This window comes from Bufo bufo, chromosome 2 (assembly GCF_905171765.1).
Source record: "Bufo bufo chromosome 2, aBufBuf1.1, whole genome shotgun sequence".
Taxonomy (NCBI): Eukaryota; Metazoa; Chordata; class Amphibia; order Anura; family Bufonidae; genus Bufo; species Bufo bufo.
In genome coordinates, this window is record NC_053390.1 from 23,958,145 (window position 1) to 23,975,702 (window position 17,558).

General features: G+C 43.5%; 3 protein-coding genes across 3 annotated transcripts in view; 1 reads left to right on the forward strand and 2 right to left on the reverse strand.

Moving 5' to 3' along the window:
• LOC120991124 (zinc finger protein 585A-like) overlaps positions 1-17,558 on the reverse strand; it is a 2,129,672-nt gene that overhangs the window by 732,536 nt on the left and 1,379,578 nt on the right. The window lies entirely within an intron of this gene.
• Positions 1-17,558, forward strand: part of LOC120991886 (oocyte zinc finger protein XlCOF6.1-like) — a 400,346-nt gene that overhangs the window by 203,917 nt on the left and 178,871 nt on the right. The window lies entirely within an intron of this gene.
• The window catches only part of LOC120991887 (zinc finger protein 850-like), a 200,762-nt gene that overhangs the window by 62,381 nt on the left and 120,823 nt on the right, over positions 1-17,558 (reverse strand). Inside the window, exon 7 of the mRNA XM_040420630.1 lies at positions 11,719-12,880. Coding sequence (XP_040276564.1) covers positions 11,719-12,880 — 1,162 coding nt within the window. The remainder of the gene's footprint in view (positions 1-11,718; positions 12,881-17,558) is intronic.

Below are 17,558 nucleotides of genomic sequence, written 5' to 3' on the forward strand. Positions count from 1 at the left end.
CCTGCAATAGACCTGCCGCTCTCCCTCACTGCTCAGCCTATGCGAACACCCCAAAGGTGGATGGGCGCATATCCACGTTCCTCGGCTATCTATTACCTGAAGACCCTACAATAGTGAGGGGACACGACCACCGGCTCCCTACACTGACACGGAGGGAGTCAGGGTCACCTGGATCCAGAAAAGAGAAAATCATAAATACATAAACAGCACTTAACTTGCAGACGACTGAGGACTGGAAACAGCATGCACACACACTCCAGGAAGTTGTATCAGCCGCACACTACTGCATTATGGGGAGGAATTTAAAGGGAAGCAATCAGTCCGACTGCATGACAGCTGAGATAGACTAACGAGATGAGAAACTAAACCAAAACAAAGAAATTCAAGGAGGAGGATCTGAAAAGCTCCTGTGAGCGCTTCTCAACTGTCTGGCTGTGACAGGTGATCACCCCATATAGACTCCCTGATCACCCCCCTGTCATTGATTACCCCCCTGTCATTGATCACCCCCCTGTAAAGCTCCATTCAGATGTCCGCATGATTTTTACGGATCCACTGATAGACTGATCGGATCCGCAAAACGCATACGGACGTCTGAATGGAGCCTTACAGGGGCGTGATCAATGACTGTGGTGATCACCCCATATAGACTCCCTGATCACCCCCCTGTCATTGATTACCCCCCTGTCAAGCTCCATTCAGATGTCCGCATGATTTTTACGGATCCACTGATAGACTGATCGGATCCGCAAAACGCATACGGACGTCTGAATGGAGCCTTACAGGGGCGTGATCAATGACTGTGGTGATCACCCCATATAGACTCCCTGATCACCCCCCTGTCATTGATTACCCCCCTGTAAAGCTCCATTCAGATGTCCGCATGATTTTTACGGATCCACTGATAGACTGATCGGATCCGCAAAACGCATACAGACGTCTGAATGGAGCCTTACAGGGGCGTGATCAATGACTGTGGTGATCACCCCATATAGACTCCCTGATCACCCCCCTGTCATTGATTACCCCCCTGTCATTGATTACCCCCCTGTAAAGCTCCATTCAGATGTCCGCATGATTTTTACGGATCCACTGATAGACTGATCGGATCCGCAAAACGCATACGGACGTCTGAATGGAGCCTTACAGGGGCGTGATCAATGACTGTGGTGATCACCCCATATAGACTCCCTGATCACCCCCCTGTCATTGATTACCCCCCTGTCATTGATCACCCCCCTGTAAAGCTCCATTCAGATGTCCGCATGATTTTTACGGATCCACTGATAGACTGATCGGATCCGCAAAACGCATACGGACGTCTGAATGGAGCCTTACAGGGGCGTGATCAATGACTGTGGTGATCACCCCATATAGACTCCCTGATCACCCCCCTGTCATTGATTACCCCCCTGTAAAGCTCCATTCAGACGTCCGCATGATTTTTACGGATCCACTGATACATGGATCGGATCCACAAAACGCATACGGACAACTGAATGGAGCCTTACAGGGGGGTGATCAATGACGGAGGTGATCACCCCATATAGACTCCCTGATCACCCCCCTGTCATTGATCACCCCCCCCTGTCATTGATCACCCCCCTGTCATTGATAACCCCCCTGTAAGGCTCCATTCAGATATTTTATTGGCCCAAATTAGCGGAAATTATTATTTTTTTTCTTACAAAGTCTCATATACCACTAACTTGTGTCAAAAAATAAAATCTCACATGAACTCACCATACCCCTCACGGAATCCAAATGCGTAAAATTTTTTAGACATTTATATTACAGACTTCTTCTCACGCTTTAGGGCCCCTAGAATGCCAGGGCAGTATAAATACCCCACATGTGACCCCATTTCGGAAAGAAGACACCCCAAGGTATTCCGTGAGGGGCATATGGAGTCCATGAAAGATGGAAATTTTTGTCCCAAGTTAGCGGAAAGGGAGACTTTGTGAGAAAAAATAAATAAATATCAATTTCTGCTAACTTGTGCCAAAAAAAAAAAATTTCTATGAACTCGCCATGCCCCTCATTGAATACCTAGGGGTGTCTTCTTTCCAAAATGGGGTCACATGTGGGGTATTTATACTGCCCTGGCATTCTAGGGGTCCTAAAGCGTGAGAAGTATATGGGTATATGTAAAATGACACCCCAAAACACATTCCCCAACTTCTCCTGAATACAGAGATACCACATGTGTGACACTTTTTTTGCAGCCTAGGTGGGCAAAGGGGCCCAAATTCCAAAGAGCACCTTTCGGATTTCACCGGCCATTTATTACAGAATTTGATTTCAAACTCCTTACCACACATTTGGGCCCCTAGAATGCAAGGGCAGTATAACTACCCCACAAGTGACCCTATTTTGGAAAGAAGACACCCCAAGGTATTCGCTGATGGGCATAGTGAGTTCATGGAAGTTTTTATTTTTTGTCACAAGTTAGTGGAATATGAGACTTTGTAAGAAAAAAACAAAAACAAAAAAAAAATCATCATTTTCCGCTAACTTGTGACAAAAAATAAAAAGTTCTATGAACTCACTATGCCCATCAGCGAATACCTTAGGGTGTCTACTTTCCGAAATGGGGTCATTTGTGGGGTGTTTGTACTGTCTGGCCATTGTAGAACCTCAGGAAACATGACAGGTGCTCAGAAAGTCAGAGCTGCTTCAAAAAGCGGAAATTCACATTTTTGTACCATAGTTTGTAAACGCTATAACTTTTACCCGAACCATTTTTTTTTTACCCAAACATTTTTTTTTTATCAAAGACATGTAGAACAATAAATTTAGAGCAAAATTTATATATGGATGTCGTTTTTTTTGCAAAATTTTACAACTGAAAGTGAAAAATTTCATTTTTTTTGCAAAAAAATCGTTAAATTTCGATTAATAACAAAAAAAGTAAAAATGTCAGCAGCAATGAAATACCACCAAATGAAAGCTCTATTAGTGAGAAGAAAAGGAGGTAAAATTCATTTGGGTGGTAAGTTGCATGACCGAGCAATAAACCGCTAAAGTTGTGGAGTGACGATTTGTAAAAAAGGGCCTGGTCTTTAGGGGGGTATAAACCTGTGGTCCTTAAGTGGTTAAGCAGACTGTGATTGTCTATTGTTGTGAATTAGATGAAGATCAGATCACATTTTATGACCAATTTGTGCAGAAATCCATATCATTCCAAGGGGTTCACATACTTTTTCTTGCAACTGTATATGCAAGGTGGAAAGGGCTCACCGGCTGGGTCCAGACCGGAGAACCAGAGATCGCAGTACAGGTAGTATGGAGCAAAATCGCCAACCCAGACAAGTAATAGTTAAATACTTAGACTTCCAAGATAAAACTGCCATCCTTTGCTCCTTCAAGAGGAGGGCAGATCCTATTGAGCTGAAAGGAGCAAGGCTGATTATCTTCGCTGATTACTCAGCAGAAGTCACCAGGAGAAGAAGAGCGTTCTCAGCAGTTTGTTCTGAACTCTATCAGAGACGCACACATTTCGATTTACTATACCCAGCAGTCCTCAGGATTTACAAGGCAGATGGCTCATCTACAACATTCCTGACTCCAGAGGAAGCTGCAGCCGACTTTCACATTTCTCTTGAAATTGAAGGCAGACATAAAAGAGGAAGTAGACGCCCTGAACAGCATGAGTCATTGCTTCCAGACCTGCAATCTCTGAAAAGGACTCGGGATCGTCAGGAAGACCCAAGAGAACGCGGACTAACAAGATCTACAGAGGAGCCCAATGGATAACTTTACAATTAAGAACATACATGAGTATGTCTGGTAACCCCTTCATGGGGAGTACTTGAGCGACCATATGATGGGGGCTTATGTTCAGTTGTTCAGAAATGCACTCAGTATTTATGTGGGCATTATAGTTTGAGCGATAGCTATGCATTGGAGTGCAGTCATTACATAGGTTGGGGAGAAGGGAGGTGGGAGTGAATAGTTGCTTTACTCGCAAGCGGGAAAACGGGAAGACGTTATGGAAATTAATGGAGGTTTGAGGGAGGGGGGAAATTTGCATTCTCCATGGAGTTCCAGTCAGGTTTTCAATGTATATGATGTTTTTTTTTAACTGTTTTATTACCTGGGGGATGGGGGGTACTATTATTGACTGGATGTGTGCTACAGCCCCTCTTACATGTCTTCTCCATGTGTTCCACAGAGGTCTGAATTATACGCTACTTGGTCATGAGAGTGATAAAGAGTGAAGATGGCAAAAAGCTCATATTCAATCACCGGTAGGTGAGATATGTCTGGTAAATATATATGGCCCAAACGGGGAAAATTAGATCTTTTTCAATGATCTTAGTTCAATTGTAGGTACGGATCATAACCTGAACATGGTAATAGGTGGGGATATGAACACGGTTCTAAAATGTAAATGAGGATAGAAAGGCCCCTGAAGGAAAGAAAATCACACAGGTTAGCAGGGACACTACATTAAGCACATTTATCCGAGATCATGATCTCATTGATCCAGGAGGTTACATAATCCGGAAGGCAGGGAATATACATTCTATTCCGCACCAAATAATTTATGGTCTCGGTTAGACTATATCATCACTTCCTTGGCTATGCACACTAAAGTTCAACAGGCTAAAATATTGGACCTGGCTATCTCTGACCCAGCTCCGGTTCAATTAGACATAAAGGACACGATCCCAAGAGGCTCTGACTATATTTGGCGCTTCCCCTAATTCCTTCATGGTAATGATAACTTTAGGGCTTTGCTAAAGGGATGGTATCTAGAATTAATCTCTGATAATGAACAACACAAAGACAACCATTCTCTATTATGGGACACAGCAAAAGTTGTTCTGCGAGGTAAAATAATTTCTTATACCCATGCCTTGAAAACTAAAACTAAAATTAAACAAGATAACAGAAAAACTCAGGAGATCTTATACAGCGTTCCTGTCCACTCCCACAGATAAAACCAAACAAGAATGGATACTGGCGAAGAGAGATTTTGAACTATGGTACTCTCGGTGGGAAGACATCTTCAGATCAAAAAAAGAATCCAATCTGTTTAAATTTGGGAATAAATCGGGTAGGCTATTAGCGAGACTCTCTAAGGGGCCAAAGCGACTGTCACATTTACCATCATTAAAAGACAATCAAGGCTTCCTCCAAACAGAACCGGAACAGGTTCTCAATATATTCAAGACCTTCTACCAAAATCTATATGCTAGGGATCCACAGACCCAGATTACTTCACATACAATCTTAGACAAAATTTATATCCAAAAAATCCAGGAGATTCAGTTAACGAACCTTAATAAGGCCATCTCTAGTGAGGAAGTAGCTCAAACTATTAAAGAACTGAAACTAGGCAAAGCACCTTCACCAGATGGATACTCAGGGGAGTTTTAAAAAATATTAAGCGAGGATATAACCCAATTGTTAACTGAGGGTTTTAATGATGTTCTAAGTGGTCAAGCTAAAACGGTAAATAATACAGCCTACATCCGACTTCTGCCAAAACCATGGAAAGACCCACTACTACCTGCATCTTATCGCCCAATATCTCTTATAAATATGGATCATAAGATATTCTCAAAAATAATGGCTGATAGGTCTGTGAATGTTCTCATTTATCCAGGTCATGGTATATCTGTAAAGAATAAATCAAGGCAACTGGACTTACTGTAGATTTCTTGAAAACGTTTCACTCGTTCTTCCAACAAGCTTTCTCAATTCTGAGTGACTGTACAAGAATTCTCTGGGAATAAATATGTAATTGAATCAACATCTGGTAATTATACCCAGCATGGGGTCAGAGGTCATTATACCCAGCATGGGGTCAAAGGTGTTGATTCCATTATCCTAAATGGAGTCAGTAGGTGATAATGACCTCCCAGAAAAAGGTGTCAAGACAGCATTGTATGTGGCAGACAATAGATGTCTACCCCCCCCCCCCAGGCAACAACTGGTTAACCCAAAAGACCCAACGCCTAAACACAAGATGGACAACATTGTGTACGCAGTCCAGTGCAATGAGGAATGCTCAGAACTGTATATCGGCGAAACAAAACAACAACTACAACAGCGCATGGCTCAGCATAGAAGAGCCGAAACCTCTGGTCAAGATTCAGCCGTGTACATACATCTAAAAGAAACAGGTCACACCTTTGAAGACAGTCAAGTACGTGTTTTGGATAAGGAGGCTGATTGGTACAAACGAGGTGTGAAGGAGGCCATCTACGTAAAAAATGGAGAAGCCAAGCTTGAATAGAGACGGGGGTTAGACATCTATTGTCTGCCACATACAATGCTGTCTTGACACCTTTTTCTTGGAGGTCATTATCACCTACTGACTTCAATTAGGATAATGGAATCAACACCTTTGACCCCATGCTGGGTATAATTACCAGATGTTGATTCAGTTCCATATTTATTCCCAGAGAATTCTTGTACAGTCACTCAGAATTGAGAAAGCTCAGTGGATGAACGAAAGCTCAGTGGATGAACGATGAAACGCTTTCAATAAATCTACAGTAAGTCCAGTTGCCTTGATTTATTCTTTACAGATATAATGGCTGATAGGCTAGCAAACATTTTACCCGATTTAATAGGACCATCCCAGGTAGGCTTTGTTAAGGGCCGCTCTGCAGTTTTTAATATGTGATGGGTTCTTACAGTCCTAGACCACACGCATTGTAAACATACAGGATGGGAGACACCAGCTCTCCTTACCATTGACGCCAAAAAAGCTTTTGACAATATGAGGTGGAGCTGGTTGGACATGGTGATGGACCGTATGCTCATTACAGGGGCTTTTAGGACATATGTGGGAGCATTATATAATAACCCTAAAGCGCAAATAGCTATTCCTGTTTATTTATCAAAACCCTTCCAGTTATTAAAAGGCACCAGACAGTGATGCCCCCTCTCACCTTTATTGTTTAACATTGCAATAGACGATATAAATAGCACGCTATTTGGAAACAGCAGATATATTTAAAGGAATCAAAATTGGATCCAGAACAGTATGTATATCTCTCTTTGCGGATGACATTATTCTGTTTGTGGCTAATCCTTTAAGGCAGTGCTTCTCAATTATTTTCTTTCATGCCCCCCCTAGGAAAAAGAAAACATTTCGCGCCCCCCGCGCGACTGTAAATAGTATCATTTGTCTATAAAATTGTTATAGTACACCTTATTATTGGTATCCTCCTGCGGTGTGCTTTGTACCCCTTCCACTCCTGCATTCCTGCTATTATGCCCTTTTTTTATCTAGGTTACCTTCAGGGCTTAGTTTACCTGCAGAGCGTCTTTTTGCACCTTCCCCCTCCTCCTTTTGATCCAGGGTACTGCCTTCTAGTTCGTATACTTTTTCCTCCTCCATCCCCTGGTTACTATTTCTTTTCCCCTTTTCAGTTTTATTATCAGATTTTGTGTTTGTCCTACCTCCTCTCCTTGACCCTTGCTCTTTATGTTCTTTCTGTGCTTCAGCTCTTGTTTTCCCACCTGGTGATGCTGCGGATGTATCTTTGCGACTCTGCCTTGATGACATGCCGGCGTCCTGCTCTTTCTCCTCTGTGAGTGGCACTAGGAACCAGCGTATTGATTCCTGTATGTCTCCACGGGTCCTCTGCATGTGTCACGTGCGTTGGCGGTCACGTGGTCCTCCACGTCGGGCTGCTACTGGGGCTGCGCTGGGACAATCTCCAGTGATCGCGCCGCGCTGCTCACTCTCTCCAGCCGTAGAGTTGCTAGGCAACCGACGCCGTGTGGGACGCGGCTTGCGAGTGAGTCGGATAATCCGATCTGGACATCCAATATGACAGTGTTTGCCCACTATTTGAGAAGCACTGCTTTAAGGGATCTCCACAAGATTTTTGAGGCAATAGAGGAATTTGGGAAATATTCAGGTTTTAAGGTCAACACAGGAAAATGTGAGTTATTATATGTTGGAAAGGGAAATAAGGGGAGACAGTCTTTAATACAGAATTGTCCATTCTTGATAGCCAAAAATTACATCACTTACCTGGGGATCAAAATAGGAAGTTCTCCTCATTCTTTGTACATGCTTAATTATGTCCCTCTGATAACTGGGATTACGCAGGAGCTGCTTAGGTGGCGGTAGCTTCCGTTAGGTAGATGATAAAGATGATTAGTTTCCCTAAGCTACTTTATCCGATGCAGACTATACCTGTGTTACTCCGACACAAGGATATACAATCATTAAACAAGGCATTCTCGGGATTTGTATGGGCCGGTAAAAAAAACGAGAAAAGCTATGAAAACGCTGTGGTCTCCATCGGATAAAGGGGGGGGGGGGGGGAGGTTCAATTTCCCGATATGTGGAGATATAATCTAGCAAGTGTGATGGTAACGTACACTACACACAGGGGGTCGGATAGTGACCACTGCGCTCCACCCTCACCCCTAGCCCTGCCTACTTGATGACAGGGGACAACTAGACGGCAGTCCCTAACTTAGTATACGTGCTGGGAAGACAGACAAGACAAATGACGGAACGTGAACTGACCGGGTCAATACCTAGAGAGCTACGCAGTACTAAGGAATGATCAGAGAATAGTCAGGAAAAGCCGAGGTCAAATACCAGGAGAGAAACGAAGTACAACAGGAGTCCGCAAAAAATCGTCAGGTGGAAGCCGGGGTCAGGATACCAGGAGATATGCGCAGTACAGGAGGAGCAGGCAGAGAATCGTCAGGGAACACAGGATCGGGTAAGTATGCAGGAACAATTCAATCACCAGATACCTAAAACTAACAGGCAACCTGTGGCCAGCAGGCTGCCTGGATTTATAGTGGGGAGTGAGGGTCATGTGACGTGGCCAGCATCACATAACCGACAGACCGACCAGTCGAGCACCGAGTGATCAGCTCGGCGCTCAAGGCAGACCTAGGAGCAGGGAGCCTACCAGCTAGCAAAGCTGCCCTGGTAACAAGGTCAAACACAGATCCTTGCTCCCGAAGCTAAGCAGCAGGTCTGCGGCTGATGGGAGACCGAGTGCGCCTTCGGCACCCCGTTACAGCAAGCCTCTTTCGACATTGTAGAGATTGGCTACATCAGACCTCTCATTATTCAAACACTTTATTGGAAAAGGAAATTGCCACAGGATGGGACTTAGGAGCTTTATTGCATTCCAGACTGGCATCTCTACCTTCAGATATCAAATTATCAGTGATGATTAGGGACACAGAGTCACGTTCTACAATTCTACCAAGTAATGTCTTTCTGTAAAGCTAGATTAAGAGATGTTAGTCAGGAATACGTCACTAATTGTTTTGATACTTTACTAAGACAAAAGGAACACAAACTTTCGCTCTCAGCCATCTATAAATCCCTGAGGGAAAGAGAAAATTATAAAACTCAGGCTCATCTGTTCTCGGGGTGGAAATCAGTACTGGGAACAACAGAGTGGAAGGATACGTTGATGAATGGGTGGATGAGAGTTAGAAAGGCCGTCACATGTGAAGGATGGAGAGACGCAGTTTAGGCTCACACACAGAGCAATATTTGCGTTTAATCTACCTGCCTCGAATATGGCTCCCGAAAGGATAACAGAATGTCCAAAATGTAACCAGTCAAGGGCTGATTTGGATAATTGTATATGGTCCTGCCCAATGGTACAAACCTACTGGAGTTGGATACTATCTTGGATCAAATGGACTTGGCAGATAGAACTACCATGTGAGCCACTCGTGGTTTTGTTTCATTGTTATCCTGAAGGGAAAAAGATTCTGAGACTGATAGATGGGGTTTTATTGGTAGCTTTGAGATGCCACATACACCATCTGACAGTGAGTTCCAGAGGCAAATGCGGTACTTTTTATTAACAAACCAATTGGAAGCAGAAAAAAATAAAAAACATATTTCAACTATCTTCTTAAACAAATGGCAGACCTTTATTGGCAAACATGTAGAAATACAAAATCTCATGCGTAATTATCAACACACAGAATGGTACCTGACAAAGGATATCAAAGGACAGTTTGGACATCTTAAGGTTTTATAGATTCTTTATCACATTGTATTGGATTATGAGACTTAGTAGAGAGGAGGCACATCCAGACGGGGGAGAAAATGGGGGGGGGGGGGGGGTTGAGTTGCAATAAGGTTTGGGAATAACTTTAGTGGGGTTAGAATTGTAAATTGTTATTATACAATATTTTGTGTTGCCAATTGGCTATATGGATGCCATGGTAACACTGTGATACATTTAATAGTGTTCATTCCTGATAAGAATGTACTGTAATACACATTTAGTTTTGTACCAAAATAAGTACAATTTTCAATTAAAAAAAAAAGAAGATGGAAGCCGGCTCATGTATATCTCCCCGACACACTCACTAACTAATCAGCCACTGGAGAGACATAGGGGAGAGAAGCACTGTCACTGCTCACCGCAGCCAGTGTGAATATAGTTGGGGACTGCGACAGACCACAGGGACAGATATGTGTACAGCCATGCCCAGATACAGCAGCAGCAGCCAAGAGATTGCTGAACATGATGGAAGATTATTCAACCACTGCACCAATCAGATGCAATCAGCAAACTGATAGACACATACTGAACAACCAGTTTCAGTTGAACCTGTGCTGTGCCCTTTCCTCAGCACATACCCTGACCCCATGGACTCCTGGGTCAACTGACTTGATGAGCTGCAGGAACGGGCCCAGTTTGCTATCAGTGTACTGTATTATCCAGCTTCCAGTGTACTGTCAGAGAAAACATTTGTGAAAATGGATCAATAATATCTTCTATTGCAGACAGTGGCTATTTATCATCAGCCCAATGATGCCACTGCAGCTGTCTACCTGTCGATCATGTTCCCTACACTGCTACTACTACTCCTACACAGGTGCACAACTCCTGCCTTGTCTGTCAGATTCCATACCGTACTGATACAGCAACTACTGCCACCACCGCCACAACTGCTACCCCTACATAGCCGCAAATCTCCTGCCTTGTGTGTCTGATTCCATACTGTACGGCTGCAGCTACTACTGCTACCCCTACATATCCGAAAATCTCCTGCCTTGTCTGTCAGATTTCATACTGTATTGCTTCAGCTACTACCGCCACCAATCCCCACTACTGCTACCCCTACAGAGGTGCAAATCTTCTGCCTCTTTGTCATGGTTCACACTGTACCCCTGCTGCTGCAGCTACCATTACACCTGCTGCTATTACTACTACCCCCTACACAGTTCCAGATCTCCTACTTTGTCAGGTTAAATATTGTACTTCTCCTATTACTACTACCCCTACACAGATGCACATCTCCTGCCTTGTCTATCAGGTTCAATACAATACTGCTGCTCCCAAAAAAGTGAGCATTCTTGGAATTCTTGTTCAAAACAAGCCATTGCTTCTTCTGACACCACCCTGTGTGTAAACTCAGAAAGACATCTAACCCCAAAAGGGATAATTTCGGGATTTTATTTTAAAAAGTATAACAAAGCCAAAAGTGTAATGTGTGGTTAAACAGGCTGTTTATCCCCACCGGCCACTATCTGTTTTCCCCATAGCTATATATTTCCCTGCCACTTGATGGTTGCCAATGCTGCCTTGGCGTTAGAGTAGTTGCATACAGCCGTAGAAGACCTCAGAATGTCATCCACAACTTGTCAGGGCAATCTAAACACTTTCCCTTTGGCCTGAATTTATTTGTTCCCAAATCGAATCTGCTGATTGATTCAATTTCAAGAAATTCGCTCCTGTGTGACCTCTCTGATGTATAACAAGATTTGATTTTTGTGTAAAACATTTCCCACATTCTGAACATGAATATGGCTTCTTTCCTGTGTGAAATCTCTGATGCGCAACAAGACTTGATTTTTGTGTAAAACATTTCCCACATTCTGAACACAAATACGGCTTCTCTCCTGTGTGACCTCTCTGATGTATAACAAGATCTGATTTTTGTGTAAAACATTTCCCACATTCTGAACATGAATATGGCTTCTCTCCTGTGTGACTTCTCTTATGTCTAACAAGATCTGATTTTTGTGTAAAACATTTCCCACATTCTAGACATGAATATGGCTTCTCTCCTGTGTGACTTCTCTTATGTCTAATAAGATCTGATTTTTGTGTAAAACATTTCCCACATTCTGAACATGAATATGGCTTCTCTCCTGTGTGACTTCTCTCATGTCTAACAAGACTTGATATGTCTGTAAAACATTTCCCACATTCTGAACATGAATATGGCTTCTCTCCTGTGTGATTTCTCTTATGTATAACAAGATGTGATTTATTTGTAAAACATTTCCCACATTCTGAACATGAATATGGCTTCTCTCCTGTGTGAATTCTCTTATGTGAATTAAGATCTGATTTAATTTTAAAACATTTCCCACATTCTGAACATGAATATGGCTTCTCTCCTGTGTGATTTCTCTCATGTATAACAAGATTTGATTTAGTTGTAAAACATTTCCCACATTCTGAACATGAATATGGCTTCTCTCCTGTGTGAATTCTCTTATGTGGAATAAGATTTGATTTCATTTTAAAACATTTCCCACATTCTGAACATTTATACTTCTCTCTTGGGTGGCTTTTTCTATGTTTAACAAGATGTGATTTATTTGTAAAGCATTTTCCACATTCTGAACAGGAGTATGGCTTTTCTCTTATATGAATTTTTCTGTATGTAGAAAGACTTGATCTTTTTGTGGATTTTTTACCACAATGAAGCCTTTCGCCCTCTTTTTGGTCAGGAGATGGTTCCTCATGATTAGGGAGATTATATGATAGAGCTGTACTGTGAAGTCCTTGATGTACATTAAGGTTTTCTCTTGAAGAGAGCTGCATGATATCTTCATCTTCTACTTTATCATTTAGTGATAACAAGAAGTTTCCTTCAGAACTCGAACTGGGATTTTCTGCTAAGATAAAAATTTACATTTGTGAGGTTTTTAATAAACTACAGAGTAGACAAACTTATAGCTTTCCTTTTAGGCTGGAAGTGGATTCAGCAGGAACTAGAGGTATATAGTAAGTCATTAATTTTTAAGACACTTCTGGCTTTGGTTCAAAAAACTGCACCAAAACTGATTGTGTGATTCTAGCCTTTCAAAGCTTTCTATAAGGGCCCTTGCACATGACTGTATGCCCTCCAAGACATACGGTCTGTGAGTGGGCCATATTTCCCAAAGCGGCATTGATCGTGTGCACGGGAGCACGAAGCATCTTAGATTACAATGATGCTGTGCACGTAAGGCCACCCGCGGGACTATGGTCCCGCACTCATACACTGAGCAAAAATATAAAAACGCAACACTTTCGGTTTTGCTCCCATTTTGCATGAGCTGTACTCAAAGATCTGAAACATTTTCTACATACACAAAAGACCTATTACTGTCAAATACTGTTCACAAATCTGTCTAAATCTGTGTTAGTGAGCACTTCTCCTTTGCTGATATAATCCATCCTACCTCACAGGTGTGGCATATCAAGGTGTTGATTAGACAGCATGAATATTGCACAGGTGTGCCTTACACTTCCCACAAAAAAAGGCCACTCTGAAATGTGCACAGTTTTGCCTTACTGGGGGGGAAGGGGGTCAGAAAACCACTCAGTATCTGGTGTGGCCACCATTTACCTTACGCAGTGCAACACATCTCTGTCGCATAGAGTTGATCAGGTTGTTGATTGTGGCCTGTGGAATGTTGGTCGATTCCTCTTCAATGTGCGAAGTTGCAGAATATTGGCAAGAACTGGAACACGCTGTCGTATATGCCGTTCCAGAGCATCCCACACATGCTTAAAGGGAGTCTGTCACCACATTTGGGCATAATAGACTGATCAAATAGTGTTATATGTGCCACCCAGAATTCAAAAACAGTACCTTTGTTGTAGAAAACGGACCTTTCTTTTAGCCGAAAATGAACTTTTAACATTATGTTAATGAGCCCTCTCAAGTGCCCAGGGCGGTCTCTCAATCCTCGGAGCCCCAGGCAGCACCTCCTCAACGGCTCATAACCCCGCCCTCCGTGCGCCTCTGCCCGCCCGTTTACTCCCCTCCCCTGTCCTTTTCCACTGCGGCTGTGCGGTCCAAATCGTAGCGGGCGCATGCGCAGTAGGTATCGCGATGCCCTGCCAGGAGCGGGCATCGCATTGCGCATGCGCCCGCTACGAATTTGACCGCGCAGCCGCAGTGGAAAAGGACAGGGGAGGGGAGTAAACGGGCGGGCAGAGGCGCACGGAGGGCGGGGTTATGAGCCGTTGAGGAGGTGCTGCCTGGGGCTCCGAGGATTGAGAGACCGCCCTGGGCACTTGAGAGGGCTCATTAACATAATGTTAAAAGTTCATTTTCGGCTAAAAGAAAGGTCCGTTTTCCACAACAAAGGTACTGTTTTTGAATTCTGGGTGGCACAAATAACACTATTTGATCAGTCTATTATGCCCAAATGTGGTGACAGACTCCCTTAAATGCGTGACATGTCCGGTGATTATGCTGGCCATGCCAGAACTGTTTTCAGCTTACAGGAATAGTGTACAGATCCTTGCAATATGGGGCCATGCATTATCATGCTGCAACATGAGGTGATGGTTGTGGATAAATGGCACAACAAAGGGCCTCAGGATCTCGTCACGGTATCTCAGTGAATTTCCTGATGTCAGGAAATCAAGGAGATTGGCTGAGCGTGGAGGAATCTAACAGCCTCCTTGATTTCTCTTGATTCAGTGTTGATAGGGTTAATAACCACTTCCCTTTTCTCAGCTGTTGCTCAGTGGTCATCACTTCTACCCTTTATAGTCTTACCCCACCCTTCTGACTATGCAGTTGATAGCTTCATTTGGGTTGGGCTGAGCTGGTGTGAGATCCTCTCTGGTGTTCCTGTTCTTCCATGTCTACAGAAGTTAAGTGGTGCGTTTGTTTGTATGTTTGTTGTTGTATCTGGGTCTGAGACAGACTTCCATTCGTCCATCTGGGGAGGAATGTGTTGTCTCTGGTCCTATACATATTCCAGGGCCTTATAGGGAAATCAGGGCCTAGATTTCCAGCTTATGAATATTCCTACCTTCAAGGTCTATTCATATTGATAGGTAGTCAGGGGCCGGATTAGGGTTGTGTAGGAGGTGACCTGTTTCTTCCCTAGTTTCCAGGCCAAGTTACTGTTCCCCTTCCCTCCTGTGTTCAGTGTGGAGTTTCCCTGCCACACTGATAGTGACAAAATGCCATCAATAAAATGCACCTCTGCTTGTTGTCCATAACATATGCCTGCCTATACCATAACCCCACCACCACCACCACCATGGGCCACTCGATCCACAACATTGACGTCAGCAAACCGCTCACCCACACGACGCCACAAACACTGCCTGCCATCTGCACTGAACAGTGAAAACCGAGACTCATCCGTGAACAGAACGCCTCTCTAACGTGCCAGATGCCATCGAATGTGAGCATCTGCCCACTCAAGCTGGTTACGACGACGAACTGCAGTCAGGTCCAGACCCCGATGAGGACGAAGACCATGCAGATGAGCTTCCTTGAGACAGTTTCTGACAGTTTGTGCAGAAATTCTTTGGTTATGCAAACCGATTGTTGCTGCAGATGTCCGGCTGGCTGGTCTCAGACGATCATGGAGGTGAACATGCTGGCTGTGGAGGTTCTGGGCTGGTGTGGTTACACTTGATCTGCGGTTGTGATGCCAGTTGGATGTACTGCCAAATTCTCTGAAACACCTTTGGAGACGGCCTATAGTAGAGAAATGAACATATATTCCATGGGCAACATCTCTGGTAGACATTCCTGCAGTCAGCACGCGAATTGCACGCTCCCTCAAACGTTGCGACATCTGTGGCATTGTGCTGTGTGATCAAACTGTGCACATTTCAGAGTGGCCCTTTTATTGTGGGCAGTCTAAGGCACACCTGAGCAATATTCATGCTGTCTAATCAGCATCTTGATATGCCACACCTGTGAGGTGGGATGGATTATCTCGGAAAAGGAAAAGTGCTCACTAACACAGATTTAGACAGATTTGTCAACAATATTTGAGAGTAATGGGTCTTTTGTGTATGCAGAAAATGTTTCAGATCTTTAAGTTCAGCTCATGCAAAATGGGTGCAAAACCAAAAGTGTTGCGTTTATATTTTTGCTCAGTGTATTATTTTATGAGTGCAGGACAATAGTCCCACGGGCTGTCTCGGAGGGCATACGGTCGTGTGCAAGGGCCCTTACACAAAGTTCAGGATTCTGGTCTACATCCAATCACTAATTTTATTACCCATATCTAGCTCAAAATTATGAAAAACCCAACCAAGCCTGTCTTTTGCCAACATATTTGACCCTTACATGCCAAGTGGGCATCACACTAATACAAGTTAACTTAAAAGGATCCATCACAACAATCCTCATCACAAACTGCGTTCATTAATAAATCCATCTCTCAGACCTGATGAACTTGGTGGATTCACTAGTAAAATACAAGCCATAATGCCCACCTAGGGATTAGGTGACAAACACTTTTTAGTGTACCTTCTCCTCCTCTGCTGATGAAATCTCACACTGCAAAACCTATTTAACCATTATGAAAAAACAAAAAAAAAATAATCCACACGTTTTTACAATGCCTCTTTACTATGCCAACATGATGCTTAACCCTTATATGGCCAGGGGGGAATGCTTTTAAAAGCCCCCTACAGCACCAAAAGACACCTCTGCTTAAGAGGTAAATTTCAAGAGAATCCACAGTGAAGACCTTTATCAGATAAAGTACAAGGAGGAAGTAAAACAACTACCCCAACCTGGCCACACAGTTCCGTATAGTACTCGACTGGCTACAAGACTCCTCACAAATTTGCATAAATTTGACCCTAGACAGTTCACTACTCCCCGTTAAAGGCCTTTCTCTGCCAACCATTCTACACTCCCAGAACACTCAAAAGAGAACCCCCTATTAAAAAGCCCCTGACAGACCTGGCAAAAAATCCTTGATCCTGTCCACTTTCTACCACTAATTAAACAACCCAACCTTCCAAGGAGGCACACCATATGCGTTTTTTCAGAAATGGAAGGTTGGAATCACATTCCTATACAGTCTATTATCTGTGGCAGATAAACGCATACTCACCTTGAGTGAGCTGCGACAAAAATATCCAGATATCCAATATACAGGTGTGAGGGAAAGCATAAAGGCGTCCATTTTGTATATGTATTAATTTTATATCTAATGTATAACCTACACTTAGATAGGAAGGGGATTTATCGTTGGGAGGAAGGAGTACAAATCCCAGTCAGCCCCTATGACCCCCCATGATCATTAATTTTCCTATTTCAAACTAGACATAGTGTCACGTGCCGGATCCCCAAGGCAGACCTCCAGGACATCATACGAGCGGGATACAGGCAGAACAAAGGAACCAGAGAACTTTATTACAATAAAAGCACAAGTACAGACACGGGTCAGCGGGTGTGGACCCACTGTGCCACTGACTGGCAATACTCTAGAGGGGCATGACTAAGCAACACCTAGTCTTCACTAGAGCCTCAGATGATGAGGATAGACTTGAGCCAATAAGGTAGTTGCCAGGGGCGACTCCTAGAGCGAC